Raw genomic sequence first — 12,500 nt, 5'->3', positions numbered from 1 at the left:
CACTTTGGTTAGTATTTAATCACGTAAGTCTCAACGGTTTTAACGTGCTGAAAGGAAGTCTGCTTTTACAACCACTTAGCTAACAACCTGACAACCCACATGTACACACACTCGTCTCCTCGCTTCACCTTCGCTCTGATTAGATCAGCACCAGTTCCTAACGAAAACTAGGTCAGGAACTGATGCTGAGGCCACGTGTCGTTTAGGGCTGATTTATGACGTCGGCGCTGAGACGCAGAGATCCGGCTTTTTACAAACGCACAGTGCTAATCGTTGACGTGGTGAAGATATCTGTAAAGAGTTCATGGAATGGAAGGGGTCTCCAGTGTCAGCGCTTTGTAACAGTCAGAGGTAAAACTGTAACGTCTTCAGGACAGAGGACTTTAATAAGTTCTTAAAACAGATCTGCTCATTTTAGATTCTGTCAGCTTTGTTGTGGAAGCTATTTGATGCTAATAATGGCTAATAGGAGCCCTTAAGAGTTTCACGATGTTCCATGTCTTGCTGTACGTCCTGACATCCATCCCTGGGTTTTTTGTGGGAATCGCGACTGAATCCGTTCAACCTTCCGTGAGGAATAATCGGAAAGGCCTCCTTCTTTAACCTGATGGCTTCCCTCACTGCTGGTGTTTCACCAGGACATCCAAGAGTTACCACCACGACATTCACCAAGCTTAAACTCATCTCCCAACGAAGCTTCACCAGATGATCCCAAGCAACTGGGAATGCTCGCCAAGGTTTATGAAGTAAATTTATCTGGCATGCTGTGCAACAAATTACAAATTCAACACCAAGGTGTGATCAGGTGATAGCTCTGACCCTCTCTTTACCCAAGTGTACAGAACATGACCTCAGGTCTGATGATACTATCAGAACATCGATGATTGACCGTGCCTCAAGGTGCTCTTGTACCAAATACACAGGAGGCTACATTGATGCCTCCCTATCACCATCATTCCTACCATGAGAACTGAAGAACCCCAGCAGCATTATGGAGACAGTAGGAGGAACCATCTTGAGCCGTTTCTCCACCAAGAAGTCTGAACAAATAACATTCCTGAGACATGAAGTCTCACTGGCGAAAACTCCACCATCCTCACAGCATCTCCTGTAGGAAGTCTGAAGTAGGACAGAGATCATCCCCGATCAAGATGTTGAGTAATGTGCGTGTGGATATAAAGCTGTTCTCCAGTCCATTCCTTTCCATCTCTGACATTAACTCGGTTTCTTTCCCCCAGATCCCAAAGCCAGTTTCCATTCCAGGAGTCAATCTGGCTAAGACATCCATCTCATCATCCATCACATGCCTGCCACCAGACTAGCACTGCACCTGAGCACGTCACGTTCAGGCTGAGCGTGACCTGGTTACATGCGTGGTCCGATCACCAAACACTCGCAAGCGGAGACACATGACGGAGTCCCGGTAACCCTAATCTGTGCAGCGTTCACGTCCTCAGCATGGGTAAGGAAAAAGCATCTCTGCAAATTTATAAGCTTTGCGCACTCTGTACTGTACTGTTTTGTCCGTTGTGTATGAGTGCTCCAGTACTGCAGGTGGCGCTAGTGAACTTTCATTACGGTTCACATGACAACAGGAAGACAGTTGCGTCTGCATAAAAAACGTAATCAAATGTTCACATGTTAGAGCACGAGGAATAGAAAGAAGTGCTTATTTTGTTCCATATTTTCAAAGAGAAAAGAAAAAGAGAAATAAGATGCAAGAGGGGGTGTGGTCTAGGGGGAGGCGGGTTCATAAGCCAGATTCGTACCGAGTTGCTTTGAAGAAGAAAATGATTCCGGTTTCCAGGATGATGGACGTCTAAACAAAATAAGGTTACAGTGTTCGGCTATATGACGAGGTTGTAGTTTCCACATCGATGTGTACAGCGCTGCTGAGTTCTGGATTCTGATTGGTCAGAAGGCGTTGATTCAATTTCTATAACAGCAGCTCTGACAGTAGCGCAGGTTTATATAAATACATAATGTCATTGTGTAAAATGTATTTGCATTTCTCTTTAAGGGATGAACATATTTGCATCAGTACATCTGTAGAAGAGTGTGTGTGTGTGTGTGTGTGTGTGTGTGTGTGAGAGAGAAAGAAAGAGCAGGAGAGAGAGACATTAGCCTGTAGGTGTGTCATCATATGAACAGTTCTTATGTGGGAAATTCTGAGACCATGATGTTCCATGGAAATGTGTGTGTGTGTGTGTGTGTGTGTGTGTGTGTGTATGTATGTGTGTGTGTGTGTGTGTATGTGTGTACTGAAGGCGAAGTGAACCCTTCTGTGACTCTTGCTTTGATCTTATCCAGTGGTCTGAATCTGTTTGAGTTGCCAACCAGCTCATCGTGCACACACACACACACACACACACACACACACACACACACACACACACACACACATATACACACACTACATATTTACACACTAGAACTCTTCCCATACCACTAACCCCATCCAAGTTTTACACACACAAACACACACACACACACACACTTTTGTTTCATTTACCCAGACCGCAGCGCTCTGGTTTCTGACTGCATTAAAACATTTGCATGAGCTTCATCCAGCAGCAGCTTCATCCAAACACACACACACACACACACACACACACACACACACACACGCACACACAATCTCTCACTAACTTGCATATCAGGATTCATTCTAAAACCCAAGATCCCGATCCAACATTCTCCAGAAAATCCCAAATGTATAATGTTTGGTCTGTCAGAACATTACAAACCTCATGATAATAAAATATTAAAATAAAATATATTCATGCGGAAAAAAATTCATGGATTTAAAGAAACAGTTTGGCTAAAAATGAAATGTAAAACATATCCTCCTGTCTCCAAATGTTCTCGATTAGCTGAGATGTTCAGAGTGCGATGTTTGTTCTGCACTGAGGCTACGAGCGTGATGTATCTCACCAGCAGTTTAAAGTTAGAAGAACGTTTTCTGAACGTTACCTGGTGACTCTAAAAGAACATTTAAATCTGTCAGGTTTTGTGAGAAAGCTTCTGCATAACGTTTATAAACGTTCCTGGTATAACAACGCTGCTATAACCTTCCTGTCACTTTACCTTGTGTGAGCATTATTCTAAGAATGTTAGAATTGTAAGACGTTGCAAGAATGTTATTTTAACGTTAGCTCCTAACCCTTCTGAAACGTTTCTAAACACGGATAACTTTCTCTGCTAGCAAATTAGAAGAAATATTTACAAATTTAAGTTCAAAATGGACCTGTATTATCCGCCGTTTAATTTTAGGGGTGTGGCCTGGGGGATGGGGGGAGGGGCGTCGTCATTCCAAATTGTATATGTGATTCCAGTTGTCCACAAATAATGCGCCAGTTTTCAGCTACACGTTGAGGCTGATAACTACTTAGCTAGCTAGTTACGGAAAGTGTTACATTACCATGTGGTCATCCACTAAAACTTTGCATGTCAAACGTGATTGGTTCAAGCTGTTAAGAATGATTTGTGACATCACACTAACAAGCTTCACATGAGGTCATGCAGCTACATCCAGATGTTATAAATGAATAATGTATTGGCACCCTGTTAAAATGGGAATCTGGAATCCTTCTAGGAAAAATGAAGTTATTGGAACTTTGAGCTGGTGCTTGTCCTAATTTTCCGTTCTAATGCGCACGGCAAGAACCATATCCTTATCCAAGTTCATGCAAAAGGAATTCCGATGAAACGCCGAATATGTTTGGAATATTTCTGTACATTTTTGAAGCGGTCTCTAAACCTGCGTACGTGTTTGAACTAAGGTTTATTGGCGTCTGTCGTTCTCCTATTTCGCTTTGTGCGAGTGTGTATGAGTGTGTGAGTGTGTGTGGGCGAGCAGGTGATATGGCCTTGACCGGAAGGTCACAGAAAGCCGTCAGTTCCTTTTTCCTCTCCGGATATTCCCAGCATTCTCTCTCCAGTATCGCGGGTCGGGAACGCTGGGAATCTGCGGGACAGGAAGCCGGAACAGGAACGCCGCCGCTCGAGGCAGAACCTCCTTGCTCTGCCCTGATCTCAGACCAGTCTCCTTAATCCAAACCCTGACCTCAGATATTAACACACTGAGCTGTGAGGTGGAATCATGGAGTCAGACAACACTGACCCCCAATGGACAGAGCCGAAATTACATGTCAGAACATTAACGACATTTTAAAATATTAAAACAAATTAATGCACAATAATAAACTGTTTAGTGTTTTTATTTATTTATTTATTTATTTTATAGCAGAGGAACATCACTACACCTTCACCTTCATTAAAATGGCTGTATTTATGAATATACATGAATATGCAAATTAGAAACGTATCAATATCCTCTATAACCTAGTAACATTTCTAAGTTAGCTAGTCAGTTAGCTAACTGCTTATAAGCTAGTTCACATTTATCAGTAGGATTTCAGTCCCAATTCACATCCTCAATGTCTCGATGATTTATTTAATAACAGCAAAAATAGTTTGGTTGCTAACTTGCTAGCTAGATACTTCAGCTAAAAATTTCCATAGTCACCAGTGTCATCCTCTAATCTTTTGCATATCAGGCATGATAGGCTGAAACCAGTGAGCGTGTTACATGACATCACTATGCAAGATCATACATAGCCCCGCCCCCAAATCATTGCAATGTTAAACACTATAAGGGAAAAAATCTTTATTTTATTCAACATATAGAAACACCCAAAATGTTTTAGTTTGTTTGTTTGTTTCTTTGTTGTATTTTATTTATTTCAATTCATCAAACACGTGTAGCTGCGTAGCTTCTCTGTGTGTTAACACCTAACTTATAACACCTTTAACATGTTTTAATATCATCTCTCATGCAGCGTGTTAACAGTGTGTGAAATTGTTTGAGTCGATCTCCAGCACATTTTAATATTTAATATTTTATTTCCAAGGAAATCTTCGCAAAAGCTTCTACATCTACGCAGAATTGATCTCTAAATAAACCAGCGGTGATCCTGAGTCTGTTTATTCTGTATTATTTCTACATTAAAGGAACAATAAACTCTGTTAAAAAGCTGTTCGGTATTTTATTTACTGATTTTTTTCCCCCACATTCGTCTTTAGTTCACCTTGAGGAACTCCTCATCGCCTGAAATATAAGAAACGCACAATATAATTTAGTATAAACATGCAGTATTTTTAAGCAACTAAGGTACATTACATTACATATAGAGTTGAGTCCAAAACTTTAACGAATCTTCCTTCATTATCACGAGTAACACAAAACAGTGTGTTTAGATACATTATATCATTAGTAAAACAGTCTAAATTGTTGAATGTGATATTAATGTAGATAAACGTCATGTTTTTTATCCCCATTATCTCCTTCTCCAGAGCTGATTCCCTGATTCTTAACTCGACAACTGAGGGTTTTATTTATAACTTTAATAGCTAACTAAGACTTTAACAAAGTGAACATATGACTGGTTTAAATAATTAAACACATTAATGATGTACAAACTCAAACGTGTTAGGGGGCGTATACTTTTGAGCACGTCACGAAAGAGACAGTTGCTGTAATCTTCAGGAAAACATCAATAAATGAAGGTGAATGTAATTTAACTCAGCTATACATATACTGTACATGTTTATTTATTTATTCATAAAATTGATGTGTGTGTATAAGTGTGTGTGTGTGTGTGTGTATGTGTGTGTGTGTTTACCATCTTTGCTCACGCCGCAGTACTCCTCACACTCTTTCTGTGAGTAGAAGCGGTTGCCGTTGCCTTGACAACCTCCGTAGTTGAAGGACACACACTTTCCACAGGTCGAGTCGAAAGCCCAGAACTGCAGCAACTTTTTGCAGGGACCGACGTCTATCTGGAGCCGACATACAGCTGGACAGGTGAGAGAACGCGCGAATCTGATTGGTCAGCAGGTGGTGATTAGTTTTCTAGAACAGCAGCTCTGACAGTAGTGCAGGTGCATATTAATTAATGCGCTCGTTTGAATACGTAATCGTTTCTATAGTAACGGAAAGAAAAAAGAGAGGGCTGGTGAGGGAACGAGTGTTTATAGCTGCTATAACGTAAGCGAGAACAAGAACTGACTTGTTTCACCGACATAAAATGTAACTATAAACTGCTGAAAAGCATCGTGTGTTATTCTTTAATAAATAAAGAAATGTAACTGTTGGTGAGCTGCTGCTACTTCAGCGTGGTAACAGTAACTCTTCTTCATCACATCACCCGTTAGTATTTTACCACACACACACACACACACGCACACACACCCTCAGTGCGGCAGGTCTGCAGACACTCCTTCTCAGTGTGGAAGTTGTTCTGGTTGCCCATACAGCCTCCGTACTGAAATATCTGACACGTCATGATGGAGGAGTTGTAGTGGTAGCGGGGGAAGATCCCGAAACACGGACCAGGGTCTGGGGCACCTGTACAGGACTCTATACACACACACACACACACATGTACAACCACACACACACACACACACATACAGAGGTGCATTAGAAAGTGATTTCACTCAGAAGAAAAAGAAAGAAGGTTGAATTTGGATTTTAAACATCAATAGAATGTCAGCTGTCAGAGCGTCCAATCAAATCAGCCGGTCTAATTCCCTTTACATATACTTTTGTGTATGTGTGTGTGTGTGTGTGCACGTGTGTGTATGTATATGTGTATGTATATGTGTGTGTGTGTGTGTTCACTCACCTTGTCCTCTGAAGATGTGTGTGTCGTCTCCAGAACCTTCCTCAGGTGGAGGCAGCACCGCAGATCGTCTTGTTCTCTTCTGGACCGTTCCATAGCCACGTGACATGCAGAGCATTATGGGAATAATGAAAAAAATTAGCCTAAGTAATCAATAGGACAGAAATTATGGAAAATTAATTGATTTTTTTTTTTTAAATACCTGAACCTCAGTTTGTGGAGTTGTTATTTCTCCTGGAACACAATCTTCTAAAGAGGAAGGGGGGAAAAAAGGAGACAGAGAAAGTATTAGATCTGACCACCTTAAATAAATACCCTAAAACATTTCCCCTATAGGAAGTAAAGTAAGCTTTGTTAAAGGAATGAAATGTTTTAAATAATTAAAAATAACACTAGAGGACGAAATGTGTCTCCTCAGCAAAGCCAGGAAGACACGCATGCACTCAAGTGCAAAATTCTGCACACCCTTAGCACAAAATCAGGATGACAAAGAACATTTTAATTCACAGCAACAACAATTCGTGTGCTGCACTTTCTAAATGTGCTATAACTAATCTCTAAAATCCTCCATGTCCACTCTTTACCTTTATAACAGGTGTCATTCTCACCTTACCTTAAACCCTCACACATACTTCCTGTCTTCTTTAGGTCAAATGTCTTTGTATAATATGTTCCTGATGATGATGTCGTGTTGAAGGATTCATCCACATTTCATTTATACCGCCTTAAAATTAGTTTTATTGCAGATGAACTGTAAAAATAGGTACATTATGCTTTCTTTTTTTTTAAAAACCCACCCCCATCTCCCCCCGAAAGTTTGCCCTCGACTACACTGGACGACACTAGAATTATTGTGATATTATCAAACCCTCTCTGATGGGAATTGTATAGTTTTATACCTTTGTTCTGTTTAATAGAAATGGTATCCGCGCTCATTCCCTGCTCAGCCACCAGGGTCCTAAAGTCCTGCAGCAGCGTAGGACGCAGTTCCTTCTTACGACCTGTTGGGGGAAGCAACCAGAAAATCTCAATCTTTCCTCATGTTTCCCACTGGCACTTCGTCACACATGTACAAAATTAACACTTGCCCGTCATTTTGCTGCTTGCTGTTGTGAATGTAGCATAACACGGTTACTGAAGATGAATGAATGAATGAATGAATGAATGAATAACAGCATTGTGTACATCTAGAAAGATGTTCAGATGTTCAGATGTTCATATATGGGAGTCTGTTCTCAATATTCACCTAAAATAGCTGAATTAAAGAAAGAGCTGACTCAAAGAGCTGAATTAAAGAACTGAATCAGAGTTGATTCAAAGATATCACTAAAACAGGTGACTCAAAGAGCTCACTCAAAAAGACTAACTTGAAAAGCTGAATCAGAGCCAACTCATATATTTGACTCGATGAGTCAACTCAAAGAACCGATTCAAAAAGTTGACTTGAAGATCTGAATTAAAGAAAAAGCTCTGACTTGAAAAGCTGATTCAGAGTCGATTCAAAGATATCACTAAAAGAGCTGACTCAGAGTCGTTTACTCAAAGGGTTGACTTAAAGAGCTGAATCAGAGCTGACTCAAAAAGCTGACTCAAAGAGCTGACTTTAAATGCTGAATTAACCCCAGATCAGAGATGACTAAAAGAACTGACTCAGAGTGGTGACTCAAAGAGCTGACTCAAAGTGGTGCTTCAAAGTGGTGGCTTAAAGAGCTAACTTAAAGAAAGAGCTGACTCAAAGAGCTGACTTGAAAAGCTGAATCAGAGCCAGCTCACTAAAATGACGAAAAGAGCTGACTCAAAGAACCGACTCAAAAAGCTGAATTGAAAATCTGACTTAAAGAAAGAGCTGAATCAAAGAGCTGACTTGAAAAGCTGAATTAGAGGTGATTCAAAGATATCACTAAAAGATCTGACTCAGAGTTGTTTAAGGGCTTAAGTCAAAGGGCTGACTTAAAGAGAGCTGACTCAATAAGCTGACTCAAAGAGCTGACTTTAAAAGCTGAATTAGCGCCAGCTCAGAGATTACTAAAAGAACTGACTCAGAGTGGTGACTCAAAGAGCTGACTTAAAGAGCTGAATCATGGCTGACTCAGAGTGGCGGCTTAAAAGCTGACTTAAAGAAAAAGCTGACTCAAAGATCCGACTTGAAAAGCTGAATCAGAGTCAATTAAAAAATATCACTCACTAAAAAAGCTGACTCAAAAGTAGTGACTCAAAGGGTTGAGATAAAGAGCTGAATCAGAGCTGACTCAAAAAGATGACTTTAAAAGCTGAATCAACTCCAACTCAAAAAGATGACTAAAAGAGCTGGCTCAAAGAACCGACTCAACAAGCTGACTTGAAGATCTTAATCAAAGACTCCTGCTGACTTTTACTTTAATAAAGCCGTAAACGATCAGCGATTCCTCACCGTACAGTTTGACCGAGGTGGTCTTGTTTCCTCCACGCCGCTCTTTGAACATCACCACCAGCGCATACTCGTCGTAGTTCGTGTGCACCACGTAGGCGTCCACATCCGCTGACCATTCTGTACAGAAACACAGCCAGAGATTATATTAGAGCTCATAGATTTCATTCCATTTTAAGTTGTGATCATGAGTTTAGCATTTTTACTCACTGACACTGTGGTAGTAGAATCTTCCTGGAGTTTCAGTCTTCACATAGTTCCCAGTGATCTTCTTACACACACCATGCCTAGCAATAAAATCCACACAACACCTTTTACACAGCTTTACACCACATTCTGGACTGTTTTTGGTCAGAAGGTGGTGATTAGTTCTCTATAACACGGCTGTGACAGTAGCACAGGTTTATATTAATGCACTCGCTCTGCTACCTTATCGTTTCTATAGTAACGGCTTGTTCACAGGAAGCGCTGCATAAACAGATAAACAAACATACGTAATCACTGATATGGTGAAGAGTTCTTTAAATAGAATAAATGAGGAAGGAGTCTCCAGTGTCAGCGCTGTGTAACAGTCAGAGGTGAAGCTGAAACTGTAAGATTTCCCAAATCTTCAGCACAGAGTTTACACTTCTTTGTGGTTTTTTGGAAACATGACGAGCTTTCAGTAACATGACACAACATTAAATGTAACTATAAATGGATAGAAAATATGGATCAAAATGTAATTGTTGGCAGATTTCTGTGGTATAGGAGAAATAAGACACTTATGTGTTTTGTGTGTGTGTGTGTGTGTGTGTGTTTTTTGTGTGTGTGTGTGTACCTGGACATGATGCGGGTCATGTTCAGGGAGTTTGGAGAGTCGCTACGCTGCAGCTCCAGAGATCCGATCGGAGATTCTCCTTTGTGTTTCATCCTCCAGGGGCAGTTGGAGGCTGAGGCGACGTCATACCACTTCCCCAAGAACTGCCCACAAAACAACATGGCTGACACGTGTGTGTGTGTGTGTGTGTGTGTGTGTGTGTGTTTGTGTGTGTGCGTGCCAACATATTAAATGGAAGAACACTTTCCTTTCTCTTAAATGAGAGTTGAAAGTAACAGGGTTGCGTCTTTAGCACAGATTTTAGCAAATATGCAAAATTTCCTTAACTAGCATCTATGCTAATAACCTGAACGCCATTCTAATATTTTAATTTGAATTTCATTTATTTAATTAATATTTAAATGTATTTTACAATCAATAATTTGGGTAACAGTGTTGTACATTTCAAATTGACCCCATCAGTCAGTATCACACCATCTTAAATATAAAGAACAAAGAAAGAAAGAAAGAAAAAAAAAAATTTTCTTCTTCTCAGGATCTTCCGGAAATTCAGATGATGCACCTTCCTTTTGAACATGTGACTTGTGAGTCGAGTCAGGAGTCATGCGGTGAATGTGTCCAGGGCTGAGGGAATGTTGTTCATATTTATAATGTATAATGGACGACTCAAAAAGGAAAAAGCTGTTTCAAACACAATACGATAAATGAAGTTACACAGTAATTGCAAAAATTAAGATTTTTAGAAATACTTATATAATGATTATATTTGAAGGTAGATGTAAAAACGTATTTATCTGAAGCAGCTCAATGCTGCTGTGAAGGACACTATACCTGTGTTTAAACTGTCTGTAAACAATGTGTGTGACCATTTTAGAAACAAAACAACCATTTTAAATGATGCATTTTCAAATCATTTTATATATATATATATATATATATATATATATATATATATATATATATATATATATATATATATATATATATATATATATATATATATGTTATCATATGTGTTAGTTGTTTTTTTTTTTTTTTGTCTGTTATTTGTATAAACGAGCGATTTTGTCCAAGTAATATCTTTGGTAAAGTAATGTCATGAATATTGTGTAATACTGGTGTGTAAACAGGCCAATGTGTAAACAGTTTCTGCTCTTTGATCAAGGACGTTTGTTCTGCTTTATAGATCAATGCTGGAAGGATAAATATCACTACAGCTATTAATTAGGACACAAGTCGACTGAACGTGTATGAGGATATGTTATTTCTGACAAACAGAGGTTTTAAAGTTTATTGTTTACCAATATTAAGCGTGTTGCAGTTCAAGTGTTAGCTAGCTAGTCTCTAGCATGAGAGTCACAATATTTTGTTACTAGCTAGCTAACAAGACTTGAACATTTGATATGATAAATATTTGTTTGTACTAATCACATCCTGATTTTCTAAAGTGCTCCTTTTCTTAATAATTTTAGAAAACTAGCAAAGTTTGAATGCAAACAGCAAACTCAAGGCTACAATATTATGCTAGCGAGTTAGCGAGTAGCAGAACTAGGAATAATTTAAATCTGTACATACTTGGTTTGGTCGTGTCATCTTGGGGAATTCATTAAAATGTTTAGTTTACAGCATAGTAATTTAATGATGTATTACTATTTGGTTTATATCATAATTATGTATTGCTAGCTATTTCTATGTTTATCTTAACATTGATATATTTTGTGATCATGTAAATAAATTCAGTTTTAGTCATTTGATTTATGCATAACAGTACAAAATATTCTAATTATATATATTTTTAAAAATAAAATGTTTACTCTGACAACAAATCTGAGAGATTAGCATCAAACTGTTCATATTATTCAGTAACACGTTTGAAGGATTGTTATTAATTGATCACCATTGACTCGTATTTGTGTTTTTTTTTAATACTCTGAAATTTATTGACGCCATGTAGAGGTTCTTACCCGGTCCAGGTCGAAGTTTTCCTGGGTCTGGAGGAGCGGTTGCGGAGGTAGAGGTCCGGCATGGATCAGACCCACACCGGCCAGCAGGAGAACCACAAACACAGCCTGCATTTCTGTCTGTCTCAGATCCAAATGAGGTTCTAGTCTGTAATATCGAGGGAACAACAGCACCTTCCTCCTCCTCCTCCTCCTCCTCCTCCGCCTCCTGCTGTTAAAGTCATCGAACGGTGGGTTATGTGCTTTTACCCCACTGGCACAAAGCAACCTAAAATCAGTCCAACCAACCAGACCAAAGGTCCTCTTATCTATTTATTGATTTATTTATCCTGTGCTCTGTGTGTGTCTGTTTATGTCGCATTTTAAAATAACAGGATATAAATTTAACCTGTTGTAAATATACGTTGCCAAGACGATTAATCTGGAAAGCTTAATCTGGGTAAGAGGATTTGGATTAGTGATTGGTGTTATGGTATTTACAGACCGTCAAGGACGTTAGAAGGTGAAATGGAAAATAACACAACAAGCCTCAGTATATTTTCTTTTCTGTTTTCTTTAAAGTATCAGAATCAGAAGCATTTTATTCGCCATATACATTTACGCGTATTAGGAATTTTTCTTGGTGT

General features: G+C 39.2%; 1 protein-coding gene and 2 long non-coding RNA genes across 5 annotated transcripts in view; 2 read left to right on the top strand and 1 right to left on the bottom strand.

Annotated features, from left to right (window-relative positions):
• LOC108276827 (uncharacterized) overlaps positions 1 to 5,040 on the top strand; it is a 5,717-nt gene extending 677 nt beyond the window's left edge. The window contains exons 1-2 of the long non-coding RNA XR_001814987.3: positions 1 to 1,163; positions 1,239 to 5,040. The exon at positions 1 to 1,163 is cut by the window's left edge and continues 677 nt beyond it. This is a non-coding gene — a long non-coding RNA (uncharacterized LOC108276827). The remainder of the gene's footprint in view (positions 1,164 to 1,238) is intronic.
• On the bottom strand, positions 4,655 to 12,042 carry ambp (alpha-1-microglobulin/bikunin precursor). Its single transcript, XM_017488830.3, has 10 exons — positions 11,878 to 12,042; positions 9,914 to 10,056; positions 9,304 to 9,380; positions 9,097 to 9,213; positions 7,586 to 7,687; positions 6,889 to 6,935; positions 6,690 to 6,768; positions 6,254 to 6,421; positions 5,685 to 5,858; positions 4,655 to 5,110 (listed from the first exon to the last, which is right to left on the bottom strand). The coding sequence occupies exons 1-10, from the start codon at positions 11,986 to 11,988 to the stop codon at positions 5,082 to 5,084; spliced, it is 1,047 nt and encodes a 348-aa protein (XP_017344319.1). The 5' UTR covers positions 11,989 to 12,042; the 3' UTR covers positions 4,655 to 5,081.
• The window catches only part of LOC108276826 (uncharacterized), an 8,825-nt gene continuing 8,297 nt past the window's right edge, over positions 11,973 to 12,500 (top strand). Inside the window, exon 1 of one of the 3 annotated variants that reach the window (XR_008398077.1) lies at positions 11,973 to 12,104. This is a non-coding gene — a long non-coding RNA (uncharacterized LOC108276826). The other 2 variants (XR_006983874.2, XR_001814986.3) reach the window with 2 other exon arrangements.

This window comes from Ictalurus punctatus, chromosome 16 (assembly GCF_001660625.3).
Source record: "Ictalurus punctatus breed USDA103 chromosome 16, Coco_2.0, whole genome shotgun sequence".
Taxonomy (NCBI): Eukaryota; Metazoa; Chordata; class Actinopteri; order Siluriformes; family Ictaluridae; genus Ictalurus; species Ictalurus punctatus.
Note: the sequence above shows the minus strand (reverse complement) of the source record. Positions and strands in the feature narration are given on the sequence as shown.

Coding starts and splice junctions, on each gene's coding strand:
- ambp (XM_017488830.3), bottom strand. CDS start 11,988: ATGCAGGCTGTGTTTGTGGTTCTCCTGCTGGCCGGTGTGGGTCTGATC. Junction 9,214..9,303: donor ATTCTACTACCACAGTGTCA/GTGAGTAAAAAT, acceptor GTTTCTGTACAG/AATGGTCAGCGGATGTGGAC. Junction 6,936..7,585: donor TTCTATTAAACAGAACAAAG/GTATAAAACTAT, acceptor CTTCCTCTTTAG/AAGATTGTGTTCCAGGAGAA.